General features: G+C 46.1%; 1 protein-coding gene across 1 annotated transcript; it reads left to right on the top strand.

The window, feature by feature from the left end:
- Positions 1-2,601: 2,601 nt before the first annotated feature.
- LOC5579836 lies at positions 2,602-15,574 on the top strand. Its single transcript, XM_001651461.2, has 3 exons — positions 2,602-3,053; positions 3,119-3,241; positions 15,039-15,574. The coding sequence occupies exons 1-3, from the start codon at positions 2,917-2,919 to the stop codon at positions 15,475-15,477; spliced, it is 699 nt and encodes a 232-aa protein (XP_001651511.1). The 5' UTR covers positions 2,602-2,916; the 3' UTR covers positions 15,478-15,574.
- Positions 15,575-16,925: the final 1,351 nt, after the last annotated feature.

The raw sequence follows: 16,925 nt of genomic DNA, 5'->3' as shown, positions 1-16,925 counted from the left end.
AAAGATCGATCACCACGTGCGCAGCGATTTTCTGGGCTTCGCACTGCAGTTTTCGAGAACTTTCTCCGTGTTGGTAAGCATTGACACATTATCAAACAGCATCTGTAAAACAAATTTGGTTTTGTGTTTAAAATAACTGATTAATTGCGACTTGAAAAGGTTGCAACAATGTTGCGCTCTGTGATTGTCATGACAATTTTGCTTTTGATTGTGTCCTTATCCGTTGGGACAAACGGATGTGAGCGAGCTTGCTTTGTTGTTTGTTTTTCATCTATTTTGATGACAATTTGATTCACTGGTTGCGTGACTTGTGATGAATGCGCAAGAAAAAAGAAAGAAAATAACGTTGTGTTACGGTCTTAATCAAATACACAGTTCAAAAATATATACTGTATTTGATGTGTATTACGGAAGTTAATCGGTAACATAAGTGATAGTGCCAAAAACAAAAGTGTCGTCAGCAAAAATGTGGTAATTATGTGCAGTGACTGATGAAATGAAATGGGTGAAAGCGGATTTTTCATGTAAAAATGCATATTTTTTCGCACGAATTATTTTCATTTGTTTAAATAATTATTTACATTAAAATCACAAGACCTTGTGAGCGGTTATTGGGTCAGTAGGTATTTTTGTGCGTCCCAATTACCGCTCAGGCCAAACATTTAGCAATGTTATAGAAAAATTGTCGATTTTAGTATACAGCCTTTTTATTGCTGTTGGAGATATGATTTTACCATAAAATATTAGGATAAATAATAAAATTCTAAATAATTCCTTATTTAGTATGTTCGCCATGAAGGAAATAGGTACACTTAGATGCAGTAACAAATGCGAATAAATAATTTTCTAAGAAAGTTTTTTAAATTCATTTTATTTTGTCGATTATAACCTATACTTGGAGCTACATTTTGACATAAAAATGGTATTGGTTGACTCAGTAGTTATTTCATAATTAATATTTAAACACATAGCTTCCCTGAAATGAGCCGAATCGAATGCGCTGATGCACATTTTACTGTGAATGTTTCTCATAAAATTTAATTCAGAAAAAAACTTTCAATTTTCATATTTTTTAAAGCTTATATAACAATGAAGTGATGAAAAATTAATATTAAGTCAATATTTTTAAATAATAGTTCGGATAAAGTTTGTGTCATCCTGAATTAGTAGTCTACTGCTTACAAGTCAATTTAAGGCTAAGTAGCCCGTCATTCGTTTTGGCAGCAATGATGACTTTGCAGCTTGCATTTCAAAGTGATAAAACTCAGTCTTGATAGTTTATATTGGCTTGAAAAAGTATCACTGTACGCGCTAACATGCATAAAGTATGCTGATACTTTTTCAGCTATGTCAGTGCAAAACCAACTGATTTTCTTTGATTCGAAATCGTGAGATGAATTGGCAACAATCATCAACGACGCATATAAATCTCAATGACGGCCTACTTCGCCTTAAAAGTTGCTTAAAAATAAATCGTTATAATTTACTGATGTTCGACAAACTGTTTCGTTTGTCCACCTTGTCCCCTCGGAATATGTTTGTTTGTACCGTTACAGGTTGTCGTCATGTCCACTCTACGGTTGCAGCAACAACGATACTCACTACTACGCTGAACGTCAACGTGTAAACCTTAACCCTATCCTCTCCTCAATTTTTTTGTTATCCTTTACCTCGGCTAAACCGCGAGTTTTACGATTCCCCAAAACTAATATAGATTATTAAGAAGCAATCATCAAGAATTTGTATAAACAAAAATCAATGGATTTCGACTCCGTTATGCCTAGTGGCACTTGAGCCTGTTAACAAAAAGCGTTACAAACGGTGGGTATCAAAAATGGTAATTTTTAGCGTTGTGAAATAAACCCTTACTATAGTCAACTCTCCATAACTCGTTATTGTAGGGAAGGGAGGTATCGACTTAAGCCTGATCGCTGCTGACAAGTAATTTCTCGGCCTATCTTGATGCATGGACAATTTCTGCAAGGAATCGATCAACAATACGTTTTTTTCTGATCGCAGTACGCAGTTGAAAATAAATGTCAGTTCAAATGGGAGTCGCTGTAGAAAATTTCTGCAAGTAATTGGCGAGAAATTTCTTTAGCGATTCCTTTTCATTAGCAAATCAGGCTTTATAGAATAAAAAAAGTGCGAATGCGATCCAATAGACCATCGACATAGCCATGAAAACCAACTTTTACTAAGATCCTCCAACTCGATATCGAGAAACCGAATTTCAAGTAAGGGAGACTTGACTTTAATTCATATCACGAGGAAATCAGGACAAAACGGGATCCCTTCTTTTTCTTATGTTAAAAAGCAATACATATTGTGATGAACTCGATAAGATCTAAAAAATGTATTAATGGAACCTATTAAACAACGCTAAGGAATGATTACAACCAAGTTAATGAATATAATATTGAGCAGCTTCAATATTGCAAAGTCTTGTGGCCCACTAAATCAACATTTACTGATAAGAAATCCTCATGATTGCTAATGCATGTCCGGTATCAATGAATCGAATGGCACTTTACGGCTCTATACAGGTACTTGAAAGAAGAATGTTTTATCTATTTTCTGATAACAACCTGAGTGGATGTCTAATTTGTGATTTTGTGGTCCGAGTCAGTCTGAGGTTTGCCACAGGTTAGCACGCTTTAGAGTTCACATCGAGAATCATTAAAACGCGTAATGGAGTTTCGGATATCGTCGTTCGTCATCAAAAGCAATTGAGAGAATAATTGTAACCTCTTATCAATGAATATGCTGCACAACGCGTTCGTCTTATCATAATTGATGTACAATTTTTGTCGGACCGACTGCAACAAGACAAAAGCTCAACCAAACTAGTGAATTTGTTGTACTGAAGTGTGTTTACTGCGTGTTAAAAAGACATTGAACAAAGTCGTCCGGGCAATGGAGCTGCAAAATCAAATTTATTTGATTTTTTCCATTTTTGGCGGTGTATGCACTCTTCTACTGGTGTTCATTGTGGTACTGGCAATATATGTAGTCAATCTGAAGAAAGTTGTGACTATCGTCAAGGAGCCTGAGTAAGCATTTCATTTTGTGTCGGTTGACTTTTTTGAAATGTAGTACATCTCATATGAATTTTCAGAAGAAAATATGAAAACTACGGATTCGAACACGATGTACCGGTCCACAATATCACAGATGACCTGCGGTCAATAAAATCACAGAATAACCGACGTCCACCTCAAAAAAGCAATTTGTCGAAACCGTAAGTAGTGCTTACACTAATATCACAGACAAACAGGCGTTACACTTAGAACAAATCTCGATCAAAATCATAGTCACGAGAACATGTACGCCCAATGCTAAAATTAGTGTATTTGGCCGACGGGCCAACAGATGGCGGTAGTGTGTAAACGTCAAACGCGAACAAAAACGATGCGAGCGCCGCGAGAGGCGGATTGGCCACCTACCATATATTTGAAACGACCGTTAAAAAGGTGGTCGATGGACAATGAAGAGAGTGTGACGTCTGTTTGTCTGTGCCGGCGCTATCACACGTCTACTCAACTAGTCCCCGGCGGTAGACCTAGCCTACACCGACGAAGAATTCCCCGGCAATGGAAGTTCTCTCGAGACCGATTCTCCCGCTGCTGCTGCTGCTGCTGCTACTGCTGATCTTCACTTTTTTACGGGACGACCGGTAAGGTGCCGAAGTCAGTCCAGCGATTCCGGTGAAGCCTATCGTCCGGTACACTGGTGCTCCTACGACCCGGGACCGGTGCAACGCCGCGTCTACTCAGCTAGTCCCCGGCGGTGGATCTAGCCTACTCCGTCAGAGAGTTCCCCGGCAAAGGAATATCTCCCGAAACCGAGCAGCCATTCTTCCTTTTCATGCGTTCACTCTAGCTAGCAGATCGTTGGTCGCTACGCCACTTCCTCTGAAGCTCGGACATTATTCTCGATACCGTGCTATCGACAGCGTTCCAGATGCCTTCTTCTCGGCACATCTCTTCGACAACGTTATCGACAGTGACTCCTCGCATGTCCCTCCTCACTTCTTCGAATCTAGGACATTCGAAGACTACATGCTCCGGTGTTTCCTCCACATTCTCGCACTCCGGGCAACAAGGTGAAGATGCATGTTCGAACCGATGCAGATACTTCCGGAAACAGCCGTGTCCGGACAGGAACTGCGTCAGATGGAAGTTCACTTCTCCATGCTTCCTATTAACCCACAGTGATACATTTGGAATTAGACGGTAAGTCCACCTTCCCTTCTCCGCGTTGTTCCACTCTTGCTGCCACTTAGCCAACGAGTCCGTTCTGACGATCCTTCTCACATTTCTGGTGTCTCTTCGCTCATAACACTCCACGTCCTCGGCCAGGGTGATGCAGATGGGCATCATGCCAGCGATAACGCATACTGCCTCCGATGAAATCGTCCTATAGGCGCTCGCTACTCGTATGGCCATGAGTCGGAATGTGCTGTTCAACATCCTCCGATTACGCTTGGTTTTTACCGCTGCGGCCCAGGCTGGGAGTCCATACCTGAGAATAGAGACCGCTACACTCGCTAGGAGACGTCTTTTACTACTTCTCGGTCCTCCGACGTTCGGCATGATCCTCGCTATCGTGTTGACCGCCTTCGACGCCTTTTCGCAGGCGTAGTCCACGTGAGCGTTGAAGTTTAGACGGTCATCTACCATCACCCCCAGATGCTTCAAAGCACGTTTTGATGAAATGTCTTGTCTACCGATGGTGATTTCAACCCTCTGAACAGCTTCGAGGTTGCTAACCAGCACTAGCTCCGTCTTATGATGAGCCAGCTGCAGTTTTGCTCCAGTCATCCACGCTTCAACCGTGTCAATCGCTTCCGTCGTCAGCATTTTGACCTCCTCCAACGTCTCGCCAATCACCGTTAGAACGACATCATCTGCGAATCCAACGATTTCCACTCCGTTAGGTAGCTCCAGCATTCTGTTTGGATGCCTTCTCCGCATTCTGCACAACTGTCCGGATTGCATCCACCGTCGAGACCCCTTTCCGGAATCCGAACTGTCTCTTCGATAAGCCACTCTCGCTCTCTGTGCATTGTGTCAGCCTGTTAAGGATGATCCTTTCCAGGAGCTTACCAAGTGTGTCCAGCAAACATATAGGTCTATACGATGCTGGGTCCCCTGGTGGCTTCCCTGGTTTTGGCACCAACACCAGCTTCTGAACCTTCCAACTGTCTGGGAAACAGCCTTCATTCAAGAGTTTCTGCAGCGTCGTCCTGAACAAATCCGGGAACGCCAATATCGCGGTTTTTAGTGCTACATTGGGGATCCCATCCAGACCAGGAGCTTTCTTCACCTTCAGACCCTTCGCCACTGCTAGTAGCTCTTCATTAGAGATTCGCACACCTCCGGGTTCTTCTTCCTCGTCTTCGTATGGCTTAGGCGGCCACACTGTTGGGTCATGATGCGGAAACAGACCTTCCACGATAATCCTCAACTTGTCTGGACATGTTTCGAGTGGTGTCGCCGGACCCTTAAACTTCGCCATCACAATACGGTAGGCGTTGCCCAAGGGTTTTCTTCGGCTTCTCGACATAGCTCCTTGTAACAGCTGGACTTGCTCCGCTTAATCTCTTGTTTGAAAGCAGCTCTAGCTTCACGGAAAGCGATTCTCCGTTCCTCTCTCTCTACTTCGGTTCTTGCTCTCTGGTCGCGTCTACTGGCTCGGAAGCATGCAGCACGGAGGGTACTAAGTGTCTCATTCCACCAGTACGCTGGGCGCCTTCGGTTCCTAGGCTCCAACTTTCTCGGCATCGATGCATCACAAGCCGTTGCTACCACTTCTGTCAACTCTTCTGCGTCAAGGTTCGCCCTGCTGTATGTTCGAAGCGCCTCAATAAACACCTCCTTGTCGAAGTCCTTTGTCTTCCACTTCCGCTCATATGTCCTCATTCTCATCGGCGCTGGGGAGATTCGCCGGCCGATGCTGTAGAGAATCGCCTGGTGATCACTGTGGGAATATTCCTCGCTCACCCTCCAATTCATGTCATCCAACAACAATGGGCTACAGAACGTAACATCGATGATGGACTCCCGACCGTCTTTACGGAATGTACTGACAGCCCCTTCGTTGCACAGCCTCACATCTAGCTTCGCCAGAGCTTCGAGTAAGCTGTACCCCCTGGCGTTGGTCAATCTGCTGCCCCACTCTACGGCCCAGGCGTTGAAATCTCCCCCTATGACTACCGGCGTTCTTCCCACCAGCGTATCTGTGAGCAAATCCAACATACTATTGTACTCTTCGTCTGTCCATCTCGGAGGCGCATAACAGCTGCATACGAAGACTCCGTTGACTTTGGCAATAACAAAGCCGTCGTGTGAGCTATCGACTACTTCTTGAATGGGGAACCTGCCCATCACCTGTATTGCCACCATACCTGCTCTATCAGCCACCCAATTACCGTTTTCGAGGGGAACCCGATATGGCTCCGCAATTATTGCCACATCGCACTTGGTTTCTGTCGTGAACTGCCACAATAGTTGCTGTGCAGTGTCGCAATGATTGAGATTCACTTGCGTGATCTCCATCCTTATTGGCCCACCTTCGCTTTTCTATACGCCGGGCATTTGAAGCCTCCCGTCGGATGATCGTTTCCGTCCTCCGGCATGCATAGCAGGCCCCTAGTCCGCTTCGTACAGTCCCGAGCAATGTGACCATTTCCGCCGCAATTCCAGCATAGGTCGGATCTGTCCGGGCCCGTACAGTTTCTCGACTGATGGCCGAATCCCCTGCATTTGAAGCATCTCTCCATTTGCTTGGCGACTCTAGGTACCAATCTCAGCGGGCACACCGACCAACCAACTTTGATCGTGCCTAACGCCACCAGTTTGTTGGCAGCATCCACTGGCAATCGGATTGCCGCCGTCTGTGTGCCTCCATACGACTTCCTTATCCGCATAGACATCTGTCCTTCTAGGTTACACTGCTCGGCCAGTGCCCACTTCAGGTCTTCTTCCGTCGTGATCTCATCCAGATCTCTGCACTTATTACCATCCCATAATAAGCCAGTACTACAACCAACCATAATAAATTATAGCACTTAATGCAAATTTGAATTTCAAATTATGAGTTGGATCGCAGTAAGCATGGTTTGCTGCGGTATCCATAGCAACTAGAATTTTCACTCCATTTGAAGAGTTAGTAATGAGCACGAAATAAAACTAGACGCTTTTTGTAAAAACGTGTTCGCTTTCAATTGTAACAAATTTTGGCGACGAGTTTTAGTGAAAATTGAAAATCGAAGCAAATTGCAAAGCCGAAACTTCGAAAATGGCGCAAGCATCAGGAGAACCGGCCGCAACACGTGCTGAGCAACCGATCGGAGACATCCAAACGGCGATTTTCCAGATCATCCAGCTTCTGCAGCGGATTGCAGCTCCAAATCAGCCGAATCCGGAGCAGACCCTGGAAGCGCTTTCCTCAAACATCAGCGAGTTCGTTTTCGACCCAGAGAACGGCATCACGTTTGAGAAGTGGTTCGCTCGGTACACGGATCTTTTCGAGAGCGACGCACGCCATTTGGACGACGCAGCCAAAGTTCGGCTGTTGCTGCGAAAACTAGATACTACATCCCACAGTCGGTATCTAAATTACATCCTCCCACGATTGCCGAGGGAGATCACGTTCAACGACACGGTGGAAACGCTGAAAAAGATTTTCGGCGAACAAACCTCACTTTTCCGTCGTCGGTTCCAGTGCCTCCAACTGACGAAAAGTGAAGGCGATGACGTCATCACGTATGGCGGAAGGGTCAACCGAGCGTGTGAAGACTTCGATTTTGCGAACCTGACAATCGACCAATTCAAATGTCTGGTGTTCGTCACCGGACTGAAGGCAACCAAGCATGCGGATATTCGGACGAGATTGCTCACCCGGATGGAGAACGAGAGACCAGATGCGCCAGTGACTCTTCAAACTCTCATCGACGAGTTCCAGCAGCTCGTTAATCTGAAGGCGGACAACAATTTGATTGAGCATCCAACCAGCTCCAAAGCAACAGTGCACGCCATCAGTGAGAAGAAGAGGCCAATAGACGTTTCCAAATCTTCGTTCAAGCCGGAAGTCAAATCCCCGAAGACGCCATGCTGGCAATGCGGGCAAATGCACTTCGTCAAAGATTGCACATACAGCAGCCATCTGTGCAAATCATGCAACCGTGTAGGACACAAGGAGGGGTACTGCGGTTGTTTCACCAAGCCATCAAGCGCGCCTACTGGTGACCATCCAAGCCAGAGGAAAGGTAAGAAGCAACACAAGAAGTCCAAGTACCAAGCCAATGTCGTTCACACGGTGAATCACACCGGTACACTCAACCGGTACGTCACAACAACGCTGAACGGTCGTCAAGCCACGCTGCAGCTTGATAGCGGATCACCAATCACCATAATCAGTGAAGAAACGTGGAGAAAGATTGGATCACCTGCACTCAAGCCATCGACCTGTGAAGCACTCTCCGCATCCAGAGACCCTCTTCCACTGCTGGGGGAATTCACCTGCCTTGTTGGAGTCAACAACATCATCAAGCCTGGCCTGTGTCGAGTCACGTCAGTCAAGGGACTCAACTTATTCGGCTCGGAATGGATGGACCTCTTCGACATGTGGACGAAACCATTGTCATCGTTCGTCAATCAGGTGAATCCTTCCAATTCAAATTCCTTTTCTGGAAAGCACTTCCTCATGCGATTCCCCGAAGTTTTTCAGGATACTCTTGGACACTGCCATAAAGCCCATGTCAGCCTCCACCTGAAACCAGATGCCAAGCCCGTCTTCCGACCCAAACGCCCTGTACCGTACAACGCCATTCCATTGGTCGACGCAGAGCTCGATCGTCTGCAGCAGTTGGGTATCATCTCACCCGTAGAGTACTCCGACTGGGCAGCACCAATCGTTGCGGTTCGGAAGCCTGGTGGTAAAATTCGAATTTGTGCCGACTATTCGACCGGATTGAATGCCATGCTGGAAGCGCACAACTATCCTCTTCCAACGCCGGAAGGCATATTCTCCAAGTTGGCCGGTAGCAAGGTGTTCAGTATCATCGACCTATCGGATGCCTACCTACAGGTAGAAGTCGATGGCGCATCAAAACGCCTGCTCACCATCAACACACACCGGGGCCTATTCAACTTCAACAGGCTGGCTCCTGGTGTCAAGTCAGCACCCGGCGCGTTTCAGCAACTGATGCATACCATGATTGCTGGAATTCCTGGCGTCGAAGTATTCCTGGATGACTTCATAGTATTCAGCGAAACCGAGGAGCAACACTATCAAACGCTCTGCATCCTCTTCGACCATTTGCAGGAATACGGGTTCCACCTGAAACTAGAAAAATGCCATTTCTACCAGCAGGAAATCAAGTACCTGGGACACATAGTAGACGAACATGGACTGCGTCCAGATCCGGAGAAAACAGCTGCCATTTCTTCGATGCCACGTCCAACTGATGTCTCCACACTGCGGTCATTCCTGGGTGCAGTAAATTTTTACGGAAAATTCATCCGTGAAATGCATCAGCTTCGAAGGCCGCTGGATCAATTGCTGAAGAAAGATGCAAAGTTCGTCTGGACTGCCGAATGCCAACAAGCTTTCACCGACATCAAGCACGTTCTTCAGTCGGATCTACTCCTCACCCACTACGACCCCTCGCTCGATATCATCGTAGCCGGTGATGCATCCAAAACTGGCATAGGAGCGGTCATCATGCATCGCTTTCCCGACGGTCGAATCAAGGCAATTGCGCATGCCTCCAAAACACTGTCGTCGGCCGAACAAAACTACGGGCAAATCGAAAAAGAAGCGCTCGCTCTGGTCTTTGCTGTCACCAAGTTTCACCGCATGCTGTTGGGACAAAGGTTCAAGTTGCAGACTGACCATCAGCCACTCGTGAAAGTCTTCGGGTCGAAGAAAGGAATTCCCATTCACACGGCCAACCGGCTGAAGCGATGGGCACTCACTCTGCTCGGATACGATTTCGAAATCGAGTTCGTGTCCACAAATAATTTCGGCTACGCTGATGTACTATCGCGGCTCATCAGCAATCACGAGCGTCCAGAGGAAGAATTCGTCGTGGCACAAGTCAATGTCGACGCCGATCTGCAATACGTTTTGGATAACACCTTCGAGCAATTACCAGTCACGTTCCAAATGGTGAAGCAAGCTACATCGGATGACCCAATAATGCAGAAACTCATCCGGTTTATCAAAAATGGCTGGCCAAGCAACGGCAAGTCAATTCGAGATTCGGCGCTACAATCATTCTTCCACCGGCGCGAATCATTGTCGCTACTTCAAGGGTGCGTGATGATGATGGAACGACTGGTGATACCGGAGTGTTTCCGGAAAAAGCTTCTGAAGCAGCTACATCGAGGTCATCCTGGTATCGAGCGAGTAAAAGCCATCGCTCGGAGCACCATCTATTGGCCGAACATCGACGACGACATCGGTGAGTACGTTCGACGCTGCTCCAGTTGTGCAAATGCACAAAAATCACCACCGCAATCAGAGCCACATCCGTGGCAGAGCGCAGAAGGACCATGGGAACGCATCCATGTCGACTATGCCGGACCGATCAACGGATTCAGCTATCTGGTAATCGTCGACTCGTTCTCGAAGTGGCCGGAAATTTTCCGGACAAAATCGACCACAGCATCCGCTACGATTGGTTTCCTCCAAGAGAGCTTCGCCAGGTTCGGCGTACCAAAGGTGATTGTGTCCGATAACGGAACACAGTTCACTGGATACGATTTTCGTACATTCTGCGAGAATCTGGGCATCATACATTTCCGCACCGCACCGTTCCATCCCCAGTCGAATGGACAAGCGGAAAGGTTCGTCGACACGCTTAAGAGATCGCTTCGCAAAATCCAGGAGGGAGAAGGATTACCAGCATCTGCCGCTCTTCAAACTTTTCTGCAGGTTTATCGATCAACTCCGTCCAATCTGCTCGACGGTAAATCCCCTTCCGAAGTATTGAATGGTAGACGAATGCGAACAACACTGGATCTACTCAAGCCTTCGTCAGCGCCTCCACAAGCACCAGCACCAATCAAGCTTTCTCAATCACGAAAATTCGCAGCAGGAGCAACCGTCTTTGCGAAAGCGGTTAATTCGATCGCACATCGACCAACTTCGAGTGAACGATTCTGCAAAACAAGAAAGAGCGGAAATTGAATTACCGTTGTCTGTATTGTTGGGTGATTTTGGAATGACATCAAATGCAGAGGCACCCAGAGAGCAACCAGTGCCGATTGCGGCTGAAGATTCGTCCTTCTTGTCAGCACAAGACCTACCTGATATCCCCGAAGATCAAGATCAGCCTGAACCAATCAATCAGCCAGGACCATCCGGTTGTTCAACGCCGCTACCATCGAGACCAAAAAGAACCGTCAAACCTCCACGGCATCTTCAAGACTACGTTCTCTCTTAGGGGGGAGATATTACCATCCCATAATATTAAGCCAGTACTACAACCAACCATAATAAATTATAGCACTTAATGCAAATTTGAATTTCAAATTATGAGTTGGATCGCAGTAAGCATGGTTTGCTGCGGTATCCATAGCAACTAGAATTTTCACTCCATTTGAAGAGTTAGTAATGAGCACGAAATAAAACTAGACGCTTTTTGTAAAAACGTGTTCGCTTTCAATTGTAACAGCACTCGACCACTGCCTCCTGCGAAAAAGCTCTTACGTTGGCCTCGTCGCCCAAGGATTTGGCGATGAGCTCCTTGTACGCCGTGCTCGTGACAGAGGGGTCTTTCTTCAGAACGAAGATCCTGTCGCCCTTCTGCGTGCGCCGCGTTTTGACAACGTTTTCGCCCAGTTCCTTTAGCTCCGGATCTTCCTTCACTCTTTTGAGGAGCGCAGCGTACGTTGTTTTGTCGTTCGCTTCCACGACCAGAGCATCACCCTTGTACCTCAGCCTTGTTTCTTTCTTCTTCTGTTCTGGCTTCTGTCCTTCCTTCACTTTCCGGTTTTTCTTCTTCTTCTGCTGACTTCCGACGATACGCCATTCACCTTCACTTCCAGCATCTCTCTGGTTGTTGACGCCTTCCTTCTCGTTTTGTGCTTCTTTGCATCCTCTTGTTCTCCAGGTGATTCCCTGATCCTTTTCTCCGAGCGGATATTTTGGTGACTTCTCGGCGTCTCCTGAACATCCGTCGTAGGTCGTTCCGCTGCTTCCGTAAGAGCTTTCTCAGCCGTTTCTGCTCGCATTCTGAGCGCTCACGCTCAGCTGCTGATACAGCGGACCTAATGCTCGTCACCATGTGCTTAATTTTCAAGTGCACATTATTTCTCTCCTTCACGAACTCGTAGAGCTCGTTAACCTTCCTCCTAATGTCTGCCAAACTCGACTTCTCCAGTCGCGACTCGTTGTGGGTAGTGCTGCTACTTGAATTGGGTGTGAACACGCGGTTCAGCAACGTCCTCTCCTGCTGTGTTACTTGTGGCTCACTATGTACTTGGCTAGTACTCGCTACGGTGTCCAGTGGTGTAACTGGTGATCTCGCTACCCTACCGCATCTTGCGAACGCGTTCGCGTCTTCCCCAACTGCCTTGGTGTCATCAATACTCTCCATTTTAGTGGGTCCCCCCTCCGAGCCGCTATCTTCATCCGTCGTACATAGTCGCCTTCGCGATCCCATGGTTATCTCGTACCTATGAGCGTTGTAGGCAGTGAGGCCATGCGTGGGTTGACACGGACCCTTATGGGGGCCGGGTACAGTGCCAGATCGGCGTAGATCGGGGATGCTACATCCGAACCTATGTACTCATCACGCTTGATGGACAGACGTCGAACGTACTTGAAGGCCTGCCACGGTTTTGACGGGACGGGGGCAATCGCACTATTGGCCCACCCGCCGTTTCAGGGAAGTGTCACCCATCCTTACTAAGGGAGTAGAATAGTGCGGCTGTCAGCTCTGTAGCGTAGATATGTCGTGTTCCTTGTTCCAGTTTCTCAGTGCATGCCGCCAGTATGCCGTAATTAAGATCTTACTGGCGTCGATCCTACACGGGAAAAAATTCTGTGGTGAAAATTACTATTTTAGCTGACTACGCCCATTTTTGACACTACCATGGAATTTCAGACCAATTTACTATGTTTATGGTACATTCCACCACATTACTGGTACATTTGACAGAAATAATTTACAACAATCTGATTTCAACTACAGGCATGGTAAAATCAAGCGCATATCTGGTATGCTGAAAATTGCCGGTGCGAGCGCTTAAGTTAACCCCCTAAAATGGTAGTTTTTACCGCACAATTTTTTTGCGTGTAATGTGCCGGTTGGCACTCCAGATGATGGGCTAAGGCACTTTGAAAGCGGTACCAGGTCGCTTGTTCAGGGCTACTTGCAGATCTGTGGTTTTTTGTAGAGATTCACCAGAGCCCACTGATGAACCCCCGCCACATCCTAGGTAGACCATGCTTGAGCCCCTGGTCAGATGGACCAGACGCTCGGCCACTTCCCAAGGGAAGTACTAAAGGTGGTATTCCATACGGCTGTATGTACTAGTTTCGCTTGGAAAAGGTAAGAATCCCAAGCTCCCACCTGGCACCCCCTCACTCTAGCTGATGTCAGAAGGACAACAGTGCCCAGGTTGCACTACCAGCTAAGTACGCAACCCTTAGCTGGCGGTCTATAGCTGCTAGCTGTTGAGACCTATCCGTCACTCAGTTCCCGTTGTTGGCTGATATTCGGTACGGGTCCGATAATAACACCACGTCAGTTTTGGTTTCCGAGACTGACTGCCAAAGCAGCTGCTGGGCTGCATACAGTGGTTTAAATTTAACTGTGTTACTTCCGTTTTGGCTGCTTTGATACTCCGCTTGTGCCCGGACATTTGGGTCCACCCGTTAAGTGTCCGTTGTCGGCTCTGTCGACACATATTAGGCACTTAGCGATTTGCTTACAATCGCTAGCCCTATTGCCTTCAGTGCCGCATTTTCTGCACATCTTACTTCTGTCGGGACCATTGCAATTCCACGACTTATGGCCTTCCCGAAACACTTGAAGCAAGCTTAAGGAGGCTGTTGTATGCTCAGCCGGCAAACCGACCAGCCTACCATGAGTATGCCCAAGTTCTTCGCTTTGTTGGCCTCTGCGACCGGCAGCCTGATCGCCGCCACCTGGGTGCCCTTTCTAAGATGGATGGCTTTACTGGCTACATCGATGTCACACTGTTCTTTGAGGGCAGCCGAAACCTCCGATGCATCGGTGACCTCATCCAGATTGTTACACTGAAGAGTCGCATCAGCAGTAAGGCACATCAACCTCGTCGCCAAGTACTTCTTGTGCCAGTTGATTATTATATAGTGTAATTTGTCCATTATTGCGGTATTCCCTATTTTTGCGGCATGAGAATTAAAACTCATAATCGAAAACTCTATTTTCTATGGATATTACTGATGATGATAAAAGCTTAAAATGTTCCCAAGCTAAACCAAAAGAATGCTTTCCAAATTAAACGATTTCGGTGGTTGGAAGAATAGTTTTAACGACCTACATTGTTTTTTTTTTTTTGACAAGAGTCGATTCATTTGATCAGTACAGATCAGACAAAAAGTGACCCGGAGAAAGAACGAACCGATTTTTCTCCCCTATTTTATTTACTTTGTTCATTTCTCGGCTTTATTAAGAAGCTAGACACGTGCCTTGCTTTACGCGTTTTCGTTTTTAGGAACAGGGTCGGTGATCAACACATTAACAAACTAACGTCAAGCAAATTGTAGTTCGGTCGAACCTGAATCGAGTTGGGGTTGAAACTGTGATTCAGAACGGATTTTGCCTGTTCCAACTTAGGTTCAAAAACGAATTCGACAACAGTTTGCTCCTATCCATTAATTACCCGATTATGTATAGATTATTATTTCAATAAATTTAGTGTAATTTGAGATTGTGCTTTTTGGGCAATTGAATAGTATTAAAAACTTAATTTTGCTAGGAAGTCTTTCTTAGTTACTCCATTCAAGTCTTTCAACACCGTTTCTTTCGTTTGTAGGCGGAATGACGACGTTCACACTAATACTCGGCGCACTGAAAAACGATCGGCCGGAGGAATAAGTCGTAATGACCGAAAGCATCAGTATTCAGAGAGTGGAGACACATCTGGAAGAGATTTCGACAGTGCTTTCGATAACGAAATAAACAATATGTTTGATATCGATGACGACGAAGACGACCAAGATAGTGTCGTAAGCGACAGAAATTCGCGATATAATCACCAACGTCGCCAAAAGAATACAGCACCTCCTCAACCACCATCGGCCGGCGGAATGGTCCCCAACCAAGGAAACCGAAACCGTAATTTCAGTCACAGAGACAACCCGCAGCAACAGATGGGTCGACCAGTGCGAGGAAACGGATATCCGGGATCTGGATACAATTCAGGTAATCCGCACGAAGGCAAAACATACTTCAATGAACGGGGTATGTATTAAACAAAAAAAAGTGAGTTACGAATGTATAAGAAGAGTATTAGTTTCAGTTAATACACACGATAACAGTTTAACGATAGTTTATTTTAAAAATACTTCACTACAAACGAGTTGAATTAATTACGTCTATATCACACCCTAAAACGTCCCCGAACAATTGGTATACCCCTGGAAGATCTCCCAAAAGTCGTTATGCTACGCTTTGGACTTCTAATGATTTTCCTGGCTTTGACTGAGATGGGCAATGTTGGGCTCTTAAAGTATGGTTTTGGAAACATGCTTCCGCCTGGAAAATTCATTTTTTGTGGCATGACAGGGAATCGATGCGGCATAAATGGCCTATCTACGTAGGAAATTTCTTCTTTCAATATAATTGGACGGACGTCTTTATCAATTTCATAGTATTCAACTGAACTATCTGGCGTTAAGATTTGGCGAAATGGTAAAACTTTCGGAATAGTTTGGTACGAAGGTAAGTAGATCGAATCATCCAAGTGCGATAACGATTGATAGGTGTTTTCCGGAAGCATGTCGTAATAGGGAATACGATCCATCAAAGGTTCCCGAATGAACTTCTGCGGTAAGTAAGGAACATATACGTCGTTGTTACGGATCAGAGTTGGTTTGCGCACTGCATTGTCATCAAATGATTTGGGAGGTTTCACCATTCTCAATGGAGATGAAGGTATTTCCTTTTTCATTTTGTTTGGAGCAGCCGCAATCAACGATGATGCTACTGGCAAACTATCGCCATAATGCAGTTACAATCGAACTGCGGTGAGCCACAGACGTGTTGAGCCAACTTTCGATATATCTACCTATCTCTATTATCGGATCGGTTATTGTTCGGTCGCTTTTGTGAAATAATGCCTGGCAACGACGGTGCATCGCAGCAAACCGCTGCTCCTCGAAAACGTTGTTATCAGCCGGACTTCCCAGGACCTTTCCTGGTAATAGCAGAAGCACAAGGTGAAGCTAATCTATCAATTTCAACGATGGCCAAACGGATTATCCAGAACTTTGGCCGCGATTATGTGAAAGCTGCTCCAATATCAAGACGTAAGATGAAAATCCTCATGCGAACGGCGAACGCTGCTAACAGTCTACTGGAGATGGATGTGGAAAATGTTTCATTTATGATCCCTCAACGGCTGATCGAAACTCTCGGTGTAGCTAGTATTGAGCTAGAAGTGGAAGATGAGGAATTACGCGATGCCATTTCTTTCGACAAAGGCAAATCAATTCAACTATTCAACCCTGACATAGTTGAAATTCGCCGGGTTGTGAAGAAACATGGCACCGAGCTGACTCCTCTAACGACAGTGATAATCACTTTCAGTGGTTTAACTCTACCTACGCACGTGGAAATAAATAGGGCGCTCTACAAAGTCAAGCCATACATCTATCCACTACGTCAATGTCGTAATTGTTGGAGGTTAGGTCATAGCCTA

The sequence above is a fragment of the Aedes aegypti genome, chromosome 3 (genome assembly GCF_002204515.2).
Source record: "Aedes aegypti strain LVP_AGWG chromosome 3, AaegL5.0 Primary Assembly, whole genome shotgun sequence".
Lineage (NCBI taxonomy): Eukaryota > Metazoa > Arthropoda > Insecta > Diptera > Culicidae > Aedes > Aedes aegypti.
This window is presented reverse-complemented; position numbering and strand designations above follow the sequence as displayed.